Source organism: Echeneis naucrates, chromosome 1 (genome assembly GCF_900963305.1).
Source record: "Echeneis naucrates chromosome 1, fEcheNa1.1, whole genome shotgun sequence".
In the NCBI taxonomy this organism is placed as follows: Eukaryota; Metazoa; Chordata; class Actinopteri; order Carangiformes; family Echeneidae; genus Echeneis; species Echeneis naucrates.
Genome location: NC_042511.1, coordinates 442,724 through 458,302, shown reverse-complemented (window position 1 = coordinate 458,302; position 15,579 = coordinate 442,724). Strand labels below are relative to the sequence as shown.

General features: G+C 44.3%; 1 protein-coding gene across 3 annotated transcripts; it reads left to right on the top strand.

The window, feature by feature from the left end:
• The first annotated feature begins 421 nt into the window (after positions 1 to 421).
• On the top strand, positions 422 to 14,672 carry ero1b (endoplasmic reticulum oxidoreductase 1 beta). Of its 3 annotated transcripts, none has more exons than XM_029527544.1 (17): positions 422 to 942; positions 2,645 to 2,764; positions 4,004 to 4,087; positions 4,251 to 4,292; positions 5,775 to 5,857; positions 6,068 to 6,141; positions 6,297 to 6,417; positions 7,038 to 7,084; positions 7,347 to 7,358; positions 7,446 to 7,472; positions 8,031 to 8,123; positions 8,532 to 8,778; positions 9,256 to 9,325; positions 9,581 to 9,667; positions 9,887 to 10,020; positions 10,414 to 10,470; positions 13,659 to 14,672. In XM_029527544.1, the coding sequence occupies exons 1-17, from the start codon at positions 778 to 780 to the stop codon at positions 13,723 to 13,725; spliced, it is 1,530 nt and encodes a 509-aa protein (XP_029383404.1). In that variant the 5' UTR covers positions 422 to 777; the 3' UTR covers positions 13,726 to 14,672. The 3 variants fall into 3 exon arrangements, with proteins under 3 accessions (XP_029383404.1, XP_029383329.1, XP_029383481.1); XM_029527469.1 differs by having other exon boundaries at positions 5,718 to 5,857; XM_029527621.1 differs by lacking the exon at positions 422 to 942 and adding an exon at positions 1,545 to 1,658 and having other exon boundaries at positions 5,718 to 5,857.
• Positions 14,673 to 15,579: the final 907 nt, after the last annotated feature.

Sequence of the window (15,579 nt, the reverse complement as noted above, 5' to 3'; positions counted from 1 at the left end):
GGATGAGTGCTAATGTTAGCTTCCAACTTTAGCCTTAAGTAACAGTTTGGTTATCTAATGTTAGCTAGTTTCTAACTTAATGATAAATTAGTTAACTGTTTGCTAGTCACTACACCGCTACAGCTAAACTAACTAAAGATTTCTTATTTCCAAAGTAAGCTTTAGTTAACTAATGTGAACTGTCCTTCAGTTAGTTTTCGCTCATTTTCCTGACCGAGCTCAGTGCAGTGTTGGTTAAAGCTAGAATAACACCGTCATCATAGACCCGGATAGCACGAATAAAATGTGGAATGATTAAAAATGTAGAATTTACGGGATAGACTTTCATCTTTAGGGTTCGTGTTAGAAATAGGCTTCCATTGACGTGATTGACACGAACGAGACGGAAATTTTATTTTGAAAACGTTACCCGGAAGTGGCAGAGCTTGTTGTTGTGCTGCTTTGACGCCGAAGTGGAGGCTGGAGGCTGAAACTTCTCCGGACATGCCCCATCCTCACACCGCGAGCCCGGCTCACTGAGGGGACTGGGCTCTACGTCCGTGAGAGGCCGCTCAGACAGCGGGCTGCCGACTTCACCGACCCGCCTTGATTTTTTTAGCCACCGTTAGCTTGCGGAAGCTAACTGCAGCTAGCCCGAAGCTACCGTAGTTAGCCTCCGAGTCGCCACCGCGTCGCCACCGCAGCAGCAGCAGCAGCAGAACGGGCAGAAGCTGAGCGGACTCCGGCGGATTTTTCTGTGTTTGTCGCCCCTCCGCTGCTCCCCCAGCTGACTGAGTGATGTGGAGACTAACTTTACCGGCGCTCGGTGTTTTGCTGCTGGCCTGGTTCTTTGGGAACTTTGTTCTGGGTTGGTTTCAACACAACAACGTTAAACCCCAGACACAGCACAGCGAGCACCGGAGCGGAGCTCCAGAGAGCCCGGACCAGAGCTGCTTCTGCCATGTGAGTCCCCCCTCCGGCCGCCTTGGGCCGCCTTGGGCCGCTTTAGTCGCCCAGTAGACGGCCGGACAGTTTACATGAAGGAAGTCTTCTAGCATTTTCTGTCATCTTAATTTGACGTCATCGCGCGCGTGCGTGTGTTTTTGTTTGTGTTTGTTAAAGTCACATTATTCGTCTTTATGTTGACAATGTCATCCAATAATAACCTCAGCTGTGTCACTGAAAGGTAAACATAACTTTAATGCTGTTTCCGGTTGTTTGTGTCTTCTTTCACTGAGTTCGGTGATTTGCGGATTTCACTACTTCCTCTCTCGTTTTCAGCAACTTTTCAGGAAAAGCAGAAGTTCAAAATGACAAGCTGGTGTTATTTCTATAGCCGAGCAGAAAAGCGTGGTGTACTCTGATTGGCTGTGGCCGCGCTGCCCTCTCATGGGAGTTGTAGTCTTTAGCTTTCACAGCTAACGTGCTCTCTAAGGGGCTCCGAGGCCGCAGAGGACTACAGGAGGCGGGGCTCCGTTTGACAGCTGGTTGTTTTGTAGGCGGGGCCTCTGGCCAGCATGTGGGGGTGGAGGTCCTTTAATGACAGCTCAGCCCACAGAGTCCAGCTACTGGGCTCCAAGTCCACAGAAGTCCTGGTCTGAAGGAGGTAGGACAGGATGCTGAGGGGACTGGGCCTCCTCCTGCCTTTCCTGGCGCTCGGTGGACTCCTGCATTCAGAGGTCAGGTCAGGTCTGGTTTGGTCTGATCCGGTTGGGTTGGGTTGGTTTTATCGCTGCGAGTCTTTCCAGGTGTTTGTGAGCAGCAGGAGGCAACTCTGACCAAAAACAAGATTTTATAGAAGTTGTGTCAGTTTTTTTCCTATTTTTCCTATTTTTCCTATTTTTGCTTTATTTTTGCGTTTCATGGTAGTTGAAAAGAAAGACATAATTAAGAAATTACAGAAACATCTGTCAAAAGTGCTAATTTTGTTATAATTCATTTGTCTTGGGTTAGGGTTAGATATCAGAGCTGGTGATCCCGTGCACAAACAGGTTTGCATGTGTGTATATGCAAAGAACAAAAACAAAAGAGAGGTAAAATAGGAGCGCTCATATGCTGCAAACCTCCCAAAGTACAGAGAAACAGATAATAGCTAACCACTCACAGACTTTGAATTATTATGTTTATATATTAGCTGTTGTGCTGTAATTTGTCATTTTTAGCCAAGCAGGTTACAGACAGTAAACTGAATATGTTGGTATCTTGGGTTATCTTAGGTTGCTGGGCTTTATTTTACTCTTCTGTTATGGTTCACGGTACCTGAGAACATATATAATGATAATCATTGGTCAGTGGTTCGATCCTGGCGTTATCGAGCCAGATCCACTCCATCTTTACGGCAGATTAAGACTGGATACTGATCCCCCTGCTGGTGTAAACACCCCACCCTTAAGACTTCCTTCTGTTTACTGAACTTAATGTTGTCAAATTTGTTCTGGGGTTGTCCCGTTGCTCCTCAGGTTAGCCTTATTTTAACACGTCAGCAGCTGAGGGGTTGGTGGACAGATGAAGGTTTGGATTCTGTCCACCTGTGTGGGCTCAGGTAACAGGGAGCTGTGGTGGTGGATATATTATGCATGAAAGGATGTGCAAGTAAGTGTTGGTCGGCCTCCTGCTGTGGAAATTTGTCCTCATGTGATGAAACCTCTTGTTCTTTCTGTTTCAGCTCACTGGAGTCCTGGACGACTGCTTCTGTGACGTTGAGAGCATCGACGTCTTCAACAACTTCAAGATTTACCCTCGCATCAAGAAGCTGACGGAGAGAGACTACTTCAGATACTACAGGGTGAGGGCTGCTGCAGCACCACAAATAACTCTTAATTAAAGAGTGAAAATCAGATCTGGCATTTGAAGGTACCAAACCTAAACCAAGCTCAGTAAACATTTTTGAGGAGGAGACTGAAATACAACATGTTGTTGTTTTCTTTTTTTTGTTGTGTTTGTTTGTTTGTTTTTTTTTTAATGATGCTCCATTCAGAGGGAGGGAGTGGTATGGGGGCGGGACTACTGGGTGACTGACAGACCAAGATGGCGAAATGATAAATAACAAGTTGGAAGCTTCAGGTCACAGACTGATGGTGATGTATTGGGGGGGTGGGGATGACCGTTGGTTAAAACACCTTTAATCTAGAGGGCCTCCTGTAAATGTAATCTTCAGGGAACTCAGACACAAACAACAGGTGTTTCCCTCTGTTTTCCTTCCACGCCTGGTTGGACACCATGTTCCGATAGGCCGAACCGTCATGGTGCAGTAAAAACTGCTGGCATCTGTTCATTCAGTTTTAATGTGAGTTCAGGTGAACAGTGTGTTCCTGAGCAGGTCGGCTGTAGACTGTCCAGCAGTTTGTCCAGTACTTTCTTCACTGTCGGGGTCTGAGCAAAACTTCCTGATATTCAGGTCCCTACTAAGCCAAAATAGAAAAACCTGTTACATTTCTTTGTGAAAGCTTTTTTTCACTGAGTCTGTAACTGGAAGACCTGCAGGAAGTTGACAAGGTGTGATGCTGTTACACAACAGGAAGGACCGCAGACAATGAAGTCCACAAACCAAACAGGAAGTCAGAGATGTTTGCAGTGAGCCGTTAAACTGGAGTTAGATCTGATGGGCATGTTTATATCTTCATCAAGTCTGATATCAATCTCAGTTCTTAGAAAATGCTGCACTAACATTTATGTGTGTGGGTGAACAGGAACAATTAACCAAATAACATCAAGAATGGTTTGTGTAAATTAAGGTCATTGTCTCAGATGTTAAGGTGCTCACTTTGTTGGTCTAATCATTGAACAAACATGAAAGTCTCAAATCTGCAACACAATCAGTTGAAATAGGCCAGTTGTTCACATTTATAGATTTTTTTAAGTTGGTTGGCTGTTTTTATGTTGGACCACATTTGTTGAAACTGTAGGCGTTAGTTTGGAGCTGTTGTTAATGATAAAACTATTCCGTTATTAAACAGCCGTTAAATAAATGTTAATCTTCAGTAAACATTCAACAATTGACAACAATCTCTTAATTTTCCTCCAGGTGAACTTGAAGCGTCCGTGTCCCTTCTGGCCTGATGATGGACACTGCTCCATCAAAGACTGTCATGTGGAGCCCTGCCCTGAGGTCAGAGGTCATCCACACTCACAAAATAAAAGACATGTTCTGTTTGTGCTGCATTAATTCAAAATCTATCAAGATTTATGGACACTGTTATGTTTGTGTTTTTCTGTTTCAATGCAGTCACATCTTATTGTTTGTTTTTGTGCGCCTTTGTTGTGTTCTACAGAGTAAAGTCCCCGTCGGCATCAAGTCTGGGAACTACAACAAGGTGAGAGTAACAGACTGAGCTCCAATTAAATGTAGAGTATTTATGTTTAAAATATTTGTTTTTCCCATTGTCTGATGTGGAAATGATTGAAAAATATACCAAGGTCATGATCTAGCTGTCAATTGTCATTATTATTATTATTTGTAATTTGATGCTAACAGAGTACTTTTAGAATAATACACCGATCAGACGCAACTTTAACAAGTTGATGGTTTTATTGTTGGTCAATTCCAGAGAAATATCCGCAGCCTGTGTCTGTTTCCAGTTTCCTTTGTCTTTATTTTCAACTCAAACCAACAACGTGTCAGTTTTTTCATCGCTTCCTGTCTGCCTTCCTCCGTCTGGGCCTCTCAGCTCTTATTGCTGCTACTGGTGACCAAAATTCTATTATATTATAAATAATATTTAAACAGGAGGAAGAGCTGTATTTGCTGTGGACTATTTTCAGTGGCGGATTCATCTGAGTTTGTTGCTGCTGTAAGATCTTGTACTTCATAATGGTGATAAAAGTGAAGTCATTAGACAGAATGCAGATTGAAAGCTCTTCAGACCCAGAGACCAGGTCCAGGTTTACAGCCAGTCTCTTTGTACACATCATGGTCCCTAACCAAACAATTTAGACCATCATGCATTGCGCAGTGCAGAGAAGTAAAGTAGAGTGTGTGTTTAGACAGTGAGGAGGAAGAGCGAATGATTTCAAACACGACCAAGTGAACCTCAGCTGGACCTCGTGGTGTTTGTACCTGCTGGTCTCAGGACATCAGGTTCCTCTAATGGAGCGAAGGACCAGCTGCGTGTGTTCCAGGACTTTGTGTCTCATCAGCTGATTCACCAATGCACACACACAGCTTATCTCCTGTGATAGTTTCCATGTTGAGGCTGAGTGTTTGCCAGCTCTTGGCTCTCAGCCTGATGTTTACCTTGCAGCGAACTCGCCGTGTTTGAACATTTGCACTCATCTATTTCAAGGTCAACTTCACTGACCGTCAGCCGAGAACGGAACAAACGTGGACGCCTCAAACACCTCCGTCTCAGACTCCAGGAGGTTATACCTGGAACAGGTGAAATGTGACCTGAACAGGAGGCTGAAAGTGACAGAATAGAACTTTATTGTCAGCAGTAATGGAAAGTCATCTTCTGCTCACCAACACAGAGACACAGCAGCAAGATTAGACAACAGTTAGTCGGACAAGTAGAAGTGGTCACGTGGCCATCACCCACAATGCTCCTCACCTTCCTCCTCGTCCTATCAGTGAAAAGTTTGTTCAAAGATGTTGTGGTCTGACAGACGCTGAGTCTTCTCACAATATAGGCTGATTTGTGAAGATTGTTTAAATGTAGACTGTGTTTACAAAGAGGCTCCTCTGGAAGTCCACAACTTCACCTTCACATTTTCATCAAACTAACTAAAGAGCATTCCCACAGCAGCTTCAGACTGCACAGACACACCAACAGTCTCCCCCCCTCTTCATCTGTCTCCAGTACTCCCAGGCAGCGAATACGATGTCGGACATGAATGAGTGTGAGCAGGCCAAAGAGCTGGGCGCCATCAACAGCACCCTAAGGTGAGACCACAAGATGGAGGTCTAAGGCTCTTCAGTCTGTCAGACAGAATCAGCTGATTCTGAATACGTGGAGACTTTTTTGAGAATGAAGAACACATAGGGACAAAAAAAACAGAAACAAATCCTAGATCAGCTGTTTTAATACTCTGTTAATACTCTGAGTCAGGTCAGTGTCTCCATATCTCTAAAACATTTTTCTTCCTGTTTCAGTAACCAGAGTAAAGAGGCGTTCGCTGACTGGGCGAGGCATGACGACGCTCAGGATCACTTCTGTGAGCTGGATGGTGAGGATTTATTCTTTCCCATTACATTCCTGCTCCCCTGGGGATGATCTCCAATGACCTTTAAATCAACCTGTCAGATCAGTTTCCTTAAAATGTTAATGACATCACATTAAACTCTGTGTGTGTTTTTTTTGTTTGTTCTTTGATGGTGTCAGATGAAACCTCTCCGGATGCTGATTATGTGGATCTGCTGCTGAATCCAGAGCGGTTCACTGGATATAAAGGTCCTTCGGCCTGGAGAGTCTGGAACAGCATCTATGAGGAGAATTGTTTCAAGTAAGACACACACAAAGTTATTGATTCTGTTCATGTTTTTTTTGATAAAACAAAAAGAGGAGAGTCTGAACTGTTCCGGTTCCGGAGACATGTCCTTCAAACGTCGAGCTTTATCAATATGTGTCTTCATAGCCTACCATTTCCGTCTCCATGACGTCCCAAAGAGCAGCTGTCGACAACAAGTGACTTTTTTCTGCAGTCCCCTCTGAGATTTCTGGGTCTCCTGAGGTTGACTCTCAGATGGAAGGAGCCCATGAGTCATCAAATCTTTTGACACAAAGTTTGAATCCAGACATCTTTCAATCCAGATCAGCATCACACACTGACCCACGGCCGACCTCAGGAGCTGCTGATATGACTGATGACGTCACCGACAGACTCTAAAGACTACACATTCGTACTGTCGACGGTCGCTGTCTCACCTGATAAAGTCATACAATAACAGTCCAGGGGATCAGGATCTGGATCAGATCAGGGGCCTTTGAACTGGGACAGTCCAGCTGCCCCAGACTGATCCTCTGAAAGATGAGGCTCTAGTTCATTGTGTTTACCATTGTGTGTCTCAGTATTCACACACAGATGTTGTACATGTGAATGTAAACCTATTTGTGTGTCGACAGGCCCAGATCGGTGTACCGACCTCTGAACCCTCTGGCTCCGAGCAGAGGTGAGTCAGGAACCGCTCGGCTCAATTTTAGGTAGAAGGGAATCAAACTTTCAGCAGCTGCATGTGGACACACAGACGTTTACTGTCAAAAGTAAATCAACCTCATTTAAAATGAAGAGAAATCCAACATTCAGTTCCTCCTGAACGCTCAGTCAAATAAGTTTTCACCATTTCGACTGCAGATTTCTCCTGTTTTATGAATGTGTGTGTATTAATAGCACAGATCTAACACGGCTCTGTTATCTCTCCTCTGTCTGCTCAGGAGACGACGACGGTGAGTTCGACTTCTGACTTCACAAGAATTTATTTTTAGTTTTTAAAAACACATAAAAAGATTTGTCTTCTCTGGCCTATATTGCAGGAGAAGGTTTCTACACCTGGCTCGAGGGTGAGTTCTTTTCTTTTAAACACACTAAACAAAAACATGAACATGAACACATTATATAAAAGATCCAGATTTTGTCTCTGATGAGAAGCTGTGGCTCATCTTCGTACCGTTCCACCTTCGCACTTCCTTAAATTGGGATAAAACAACACTCAAGCTTCATGCTTCTCTACATTTCCAAAGAAGCAGATTCTTCATCTTTGTAGTTTGTGGATGTCAAACGTCAACAGCCTGACTTCCTGTCGTCCTCAGCCATCTCATCCTGTGTAGCTGAGCTGAGAGAATCGTTATCTCCTCTCGGCTTCCTTTGTGTGATGTGTTTCTGCAGAGATTAGCATCGGTCCTTCGCAGTTCAGAGTGAATTCATCCAGTACAGTACAGAGAGAAGTAATGATAGTTTGGTTTGAAGAACATGAAATGTTAAAAAGCCTGTCGCTACAAACCACCACCATGGTGTCCAGAGAAACCATCAGGACTTCTGGGACCTGATGGACTGATGTGACAACAGCACAGTCGATGCTCCACCCCTCAAACTGATCACTTGTTTCTCTCTCGTTCCAGGTTTGTGTTTGGAGAAGAGAGTTTTTTACCGCCTCATCTCCGGCCTCCACAGCAGCATCAACATCCACCTGTGTGCTGACTACCTGCTGGATGGTACGATCACACCTGGACAGCTAACAAGCTAAATCAAATACAGACCACATCAGACTATTAGTTTAGATTGTCTTAGATGTGATATTACATATGATGAGATAATAGTTTAATTTAATTTTAATTTAACAGGAAAACTGTAAAAAAATACATTTCATTTAGTAATTTATACAGAAACAAACTAGAATGTTTATGGGTTGTATAATTCAGGATTTTTTCTGGGACGGTTTCAGTTGAAGTCCCTAAAAAACAAACTCGTATCATGTTACCAAATGTTATTTGTAAAGCACAAAGTTCCTCCTGGCTCTGAAGACACGAAACACAATTCAAACATGTTGTGAAAGTGCCAGAAACTAAAATAATCAGGACCAATAGAAGGAAAGTAAAAATAAAATGTGTGTGATTCCTCAGAGGGGTGGGGCCGCTCAGTGTGGGGCCCAAACCTCCAGGAGTTTCGGCGGCGTTTCGACACAGCCGAGACGAAGGGCGAGGGCACGAGGCGCCTGAAGAACCTCTACTTCCTGTACCTGATCGAGCTGAGGGCGCTCTACAAGGTGGCGCCGTACTTCGAACGTGCCTTCGTCAACCTGTACACTGGAAACACGCAGGAGGACGGGGCCACCAAAGACCTGCTGCTCCAGGTCTTCAACGAGATCAAGTGAGATCCTCCACGCAGGTCTAGGTCTGGTCCAGCATCAGAATCCTGAAGATCTGTTTGAGTTTGGTGTTGGACCAGACAGTTCAGCTGGCGATAATATAATAGTAATAAGTGTGATCAGAAAATTAAGACATAATGAGCAGAAAAAAAGGAACGATCCAGAATTATAATACTATTAATATGATGATAACAACATCATCATATTATCTTTTGTTTGTTGTGTGCTTTGTGAAGCAGATATGAGTGTAACTACAAGAAGAACAATTAGATTAATCAGAGTGAAAAGAAACAAAACAAACTGAACAGATCCACAAAATCTGCCATCGCCACATTATTAAATGAGATGACGAAGAATTCATGAGTTCAGTATCACCGCTACCATCAGCAGGAAAACCCATATTGAGATATTCAACAGGAAGTCTCATCCAGTCTGAACTTCAGAATAAAGTTACACTAACAGCTGGTTCTGTCTTACAGAGCCTTCCCGATGCACTTTGATGAGAAGTCCATGTTTGCTGGACACAAGATGGAGGCCAAGACACTGAAGGTGAGGGGAGGAGCTTCAGCGTGACTCTTTTATTCTGAAGGGCCGGTGGATTTTATCAGGAGTCAAACGGTCTCGTCAGACACCGTGATGTCGACCACTAATAATTAGTCTCTAAGACTCTTATTGTGAAAGTTTCATCAGCTGTGTCCATTCAGGTGCCGCGTTCTTCAGAGGAGCTCGTCTGCGAAGGTCTGCTCCTTCGTAGCTGTTGTAGACCACAAAGCTCTGAACTTCCTCCTCTCGTTTGTCCCTCAGGAGGAGTTCCGCCTCCATTTCAAGAACATCTCCAGGATCATGGACTGTGTCGGCTGCAGCAAGTGTCGCCTGTGGGGGAAACTGCAGGTGAGCTCCTTCAGCAGGATTTAGTTAGTTCTTCCTGACAGACAGGATGTCCGGTTCATAACTCATTGATGCAGGAGCTTAGTGAAGCGGCAGCTCAGGCGGACTCAGCTGTTTGGTGTTTGGTTTTAGGTCTGTTGAAGAAGCCGAGCTGATGATGGTTGGTCACACAGAGATGAATTGTCACGTGATTCTTCTGCTTCTTCTTCTGGTTCTCTGCAGACTCAGGGCCTGGGCACGGCCTTGAAGATCCTCTTCTCCGAGAAGGAGATCAAGAACCTACCAGAACACAGCCCGTCTAAAGGATTCCAGCTGACCCGACAGGAGATCGTGGCGTTGATGAACGGCTTCGGCAGGTACGTCTGCTGGGTGGGGCTCCACCACTTTGGTCGATATCCAATAAGATCAATTCACATCCTGTGAAACTTCCCAACGTTGTCCAGATGGTTGAACTTTGGTTCAGAAGTTCATGATCCCTGAGGATGAACCTCGAGTCAACAGAGAACTCGATCAGTTAAATCAAAGTTATTGATGTCTTCATCACTGAAACGGATAAATTGATTGATGATCATCTGACATCTTTCACAATAAAATCTTTTAGATCTTTTAGATGAATGCTGCAATGCTTTTAATGTGAAAGGGGCAGGAAACGCAGATCATAAACTGATTCTTTGAGGCCCACACTTGAATGGGACCTTCAAAATAAAAGCCTGCCTCACACAGATTGATTGTTACTGTCTCCCTCTCAGGTTGTCCACCAGTATTCATCAGCTACACAACTTCCGCTTGCTGCTGAAGGAGAACAGGTAACAGGAAGTGAAGCCTCACCTGGCCTCACCTGGCCAGTGGGAGTGGCCAGACCACAGTGAACTGCAAATGATAACCCCCCCGAGATGGCGTTTTCCAGGGGACTTATGGATCAGCAGTTTCTTTATCAACATTTTCACCATTTTAATTCCACCCCAGAACATCTTCCCCCCCCCTCCTCCTCTCCCCCTCCTCCTCCTCCTCCTCCTCTCCCTCCTCCTCCTCCTCCTCCCCTCCTCTTCCTCCCTCCTCCTCCTCCTCCCTCTCCTCCTCCTCCTCCCCTCCTCTTCCTCTCCCTCCTCCTCCTCCTCCTCCTCCTCCTCCTCTCCTCTTCTATCTTCCTCCCCCTCTTCCTCTCCCCTCCTCCTCCCCTCCTCTTCCTCTCCCTCCTCCTCCTCCTCCTCCCCCTCCTCTCCCCTCCTCCCCTCTTCCTCTCCCTCCTCCTCCTCCCCCTCTTCCTCTCCCTCCTCCTCCTCCTCCTCCCCCTCCTCTTCCTCTCCCTCCTCCTCCTCCTCCTCCCCCTCCTCTTCCTCCCCCTCTCCTCTCCCTCCTCCCCCTCTTCCTCTTCCTCCCCCTCCTCCTCCTCCCCCCTCTTCCTCTCCCTCCTCCTCCTCCTCCTCCCCCTCCTCCCCCCCCCCCCTTCCTCCCCCTCTTCCTCTCCCTCCTCCCCCTCTCCTCTCCCCCCCTCTCCTCTCCCCCCCCCCTTCCTCCCCCTCCTCCTCCCCCTCCTCCTCCTCCTCCCCCTCTTCCTCTCCCTCCCCTCCCCCTCCCCCTCCTCTTCCTCTCCCTCCTCCTCCTCCTCCTCCCCCTCCTCTTCCTCTCCCTCCTCCCCATCATGAATGTTAACAGCTCTGCCTCTGTTTGCCTTTGTCAGAAAAGTCTTCTCCTGACTTTTTTTTTTTTTCCCCCTGTGAGTCGATTAAAACGCTGACTTCCCGTCTCTGAGGACGTGTGGAGAAGCAGCAGTAAGGTCGTGACCCTCGACAGCTTGAAGGAAGCGATGTAATGAAGCTGAACCTCACTCATTAATCCTGGAAGCATGTGATAGGTAGTGACGTCTAATTTCAAGGCGCCTGGGAAATCTGTTTGTTGCGTTTCTTTTGCTGACTCCGCCCTCCTCTCACATCACTTACTGTTGGACTTTACACTGACTCGGACCTTCACGTCTCTTCTGTACTGACGTAGTAAGAATTTGTCCTGTGGACGGACCGTCTGAACCGTCAGCACGCTGCTGCCTGCCCTGTTTTTATTTCATGTTGTTTCTTGACAAGTCTGATCAATCAGCTCCAGCCGTGGAGCTGAATTTGCGTGCGTGCGTGTATATGTATGTGTGTAGATGGTCAACAGCTGCAGCTAAAATAACAGACTTTGACTTGATTCCAGTGTAAAATAATTCCAAACTTGATTTTTGTCAACAAAGTTGTTTGTGAGATTAGTCTGTCTGCCTCTCTCCCTCTCTCTCTCTCCTCTCTCTCTCTCCCTCCCTCTCTCTCTCTCTCTCTCTCTCCCCCTCCCTCCCTCCCTCTCTCCTCTCTCTCTCTCTCTCTCTCTCTCCTCTCCTCCTCCTCCCCCTCTCCCTCTCTCTCCCCTCCTCTCTCTCTTCCTCTCTCTCTCTCTCTCTCTCCCTCCCTCCCTCCCTCTCTCTCTCCTCTCTCTCTCTCTCTCTCTCTCTCTCTCCCCTTCTGCCTCTCCCTCTCTCTCTCCCCCTCTCCCTCCCTCCCTCTCCTCCTCTCTCCTCGCTCTCCGCTCTTCCTCTCTCTCTCTCAGTTTCTGTTGGACTATTTTCAGCGGCGGATTGATCCAATTGAAATGTTTCTGTTACGATCAACGTCAAACAAGCAATGTGACGTCATGACATAAAATGCTTTCCTTGAGCTCTTTATTTATTTCAGATTTGCTGCCTGAATGGTTTGTTTGTTGGGAAAGTAAAAGTCGGAAATGGACCAAATTTTAGAAGTTTCCAGTTTCCTGTTTTTGCGTTGATTCTTTGATTGGAGTCACAGAACATCAAGTTCCACAGGTACGTGGAAGCCTGAAACTGCTGGATCATTAAAATGCGAGATGGAGACTAACCTTTACTTTTACTCTGAGCTTCATGTGATGTTAGATTTTTATTGAAAAGACGTCCTTTTCATATTTTTTTTGAGGGAATTCATTTAGTTGAAAACTTGTTTTTTTTCCTCTGAGCATCAGTTTCTGGTTCTGGTCAACGAACTTCCTGGCAGTCGGTGCAGAGGGAAGTAAAATGGCTGTGTGTGTTCTGTAATTTAAAGTGTGTTCTCCTTTAACTCTTTTTTTTAATCATTATTTTTTACTGATTTAAAAAAAAAAAAAAAAACATGAGAAATGATCAAGTAGCTTTCAGCTGCTAGCTCAAACCTTTCATACTAAAAATTGGGCCACTGGAGACATTTTGATTTCTTTATTATTAAATTGATAAAATATAAATAAGGATCCTGCGTTTTGACATCAAGTTGAATTTCTTCATTAATGATAAAAAAAAAGCTGAAAGCAGCTTGAAGAATTAGTTTTGGTTTTATTGTTGTAAAGAAGATGGTTGATAACTGAATAGTTTAAATATAACGTTTGATCCTGAGGAAACAGTTTATCACCAAACCATGAGGGAAATGAGGGAGTGTATGGAGGCCTGAGAGGGACAACTGAATACAAATGAAAGTAAAAATAAGACAATGTGACCTCAGTGAGGGAATTCTGTTTAAACAACTTCATTATCCATGAAATAATCATTAAATGTGTTCATTGATGCCTCTCAATAATAAATCTGTAGATTTGTTTAGATTTAAAGCCTTTTTTCTGTTTGGTCTTCTTTGGTTTTCTTTTGAAGACAAACCAAATTTAATGACCCAGATGGATAAAAATTGACTTTTGGATTCTTTTGTTAATTCATAATTAAAATTAATTATCAGTTGAAACATTTTATGTTTTTGTCTTTTTCAGTGTGACAGCGCCAGATTTTTTATGTAAAAGTATTTCAGTCAAATGTAAAACATTTCACGTGTGTGTGTGTGTCTTTGTATGTGTGTGTGTGTGTGTGTGTGTGTGTGTGTGTGTCTCTGTCTCTCTCTGTCTCTGTCTCTGTGTCTCTCTTTCTATGTCTCTTGTGTGTGTGTCTCTCTCTGTCTCTCTGTCTCTCTGTGTCTCGTGAACCCGGGACTCATCTCCACAGACTCGGACAGACCAGCGGTGATCCCGGTGAAGGAGGCCGGTCAGGAGGCGAGCAAAGCGGCGACTGAAGGAGGAGGAGCGGGGTGGAAGGATGGAGGGGCCGGGGGGGCACCACACCCCCAGGGGGGGTAAAACAGCCAGGAGACTTCCGGTGTTCTTCAACAATAAAACCCCTCCAGTCTGATCAGAACAAAACCAACAAAGAACCGAACAAACGGCCAACAGCAGAATCCACCATATTAAGCTGATGATTTCATTATGAACGAGTCTGAAAAGTCCAGAATGAACTACAAGAAATATTCATTCTTCATTAACGGGAAAACTGCGCTTTATTTTCTAATCTGGCCATGTGATGACTTCCTGTTTCTATTTTTATTTCAACTCCTGACAGCATCCTTTAAAGGGTGCTTTTATTTTGGCACGAAATGCAGACCGGAAGTCTTAAAGTGTGTGTGTGTGTGTGTGTGTGTGTGGCTGTATTGATTAGGACGTCAGTTTCAGATGTGACGTCATCTCCACCTAGTGGCCTCACAGTAACTGCGCATCCTCACATCCTTTCCTTACCACCTCTCCTTCCTCCTCGTCTCCTCTCCTCTTTATCATAAAATTAGATTCTGCTGTTTGTGACCAGCATCAGTCCAATGTGTGTGTGTCTGTGTGTGAGCGTGTGTCTCTCTCTGTGTCTCTTGTGTGTCTGTGTGTGTCTGTGTGTGTCCCACGGAGCCCTCCAGCAGCTGGACGTCCTGAACAGCCTTAAAACTAAAAATGCGTCTTTATGAATCGACCATCTAAACTCTGTAAACAGTCACACCATGTAGATCACGTGTTCCTGTTCAGTATATTTATTTGAAAAGGGGATTAAATCTTTCTGGAAGATCATTTAACTTTTTGGATTCGCTGACTTCCTGAGAGTTCTGGATCTTTTGAAGCCTTCATTTTCTTCTTCACTGGTTTCATGGTGCAGAGAATGACGCTCTCTGATTCTGTCATTGGTGATAAAATCTTCAGAAACGTGTCCACAGTGGTGCCAAACTTTTTAAAATTAAAGAAGTTAAAAAGAAAACCAAGTTTGTGTGAAACCAGAAGAACTCCTCATTTTATTGTTCTAGTTGTTTTTTTGTGTCGACACGTCACGAACACAGAACCACAAACAGAAAAAGCTCAACAACAAACGTCGACAAGGAACTTAGAAAACCGGCTTCTGTTAGAAATATAAAGTTTCAGGTCGCTGCAGACACACGAACAGTCTGAACCAGAACGGATGAGCTGAGTCTTCACATTAGGAGACTGATTGATTAAAGTCGTACGCCTGCAGCAGTTATTTTTCAGAAAACGATGGCAGTATGTACACAAAGTAATAAACAGCGCGTTTAAATTAGAGAAATTCTTTAAGAACTAAAAATTTAAGAGCACATGATCATTTAAAAGTAAGTCAAAACATTTTTGTCATCTACTTTTACTTTTTACATAATTATGGACATTTTTAATTCATCAGGACTTTTTAAAATAATATTGTTCAATAAAATTATTTCCCATTTCAAAAATTCCAGTTTATTTAAAATTCAGACTCAGTTCAGGATTAAATGACTTGAAGACAAGAAGGTTTGTTGTGTTTAGTTTTGTCTCTCACAATCAAGAACCTCAGAAACTGTCTCAAGGAGTTTTTCAAGCGTTTTTCAGGAGATAAACAGTTTGACTGTTGAGTTTGAGAGAATTTAAAATTCCCAAACTAGAGTCTAAAAAATGAAACGTGTCAAACCTAAACGTCACAGTCTCATCTGGAGCGAACAGGAATATTCATTTAAACTGAATAAATAATCTGATTTCTTTGCGGACTGAAATATTCCCCAAATGATAAAGAAACATTCATCACAACATCGTTTACTTCTGTGGTTCTAAAAAAAATGGCCTCCTGCACAGCG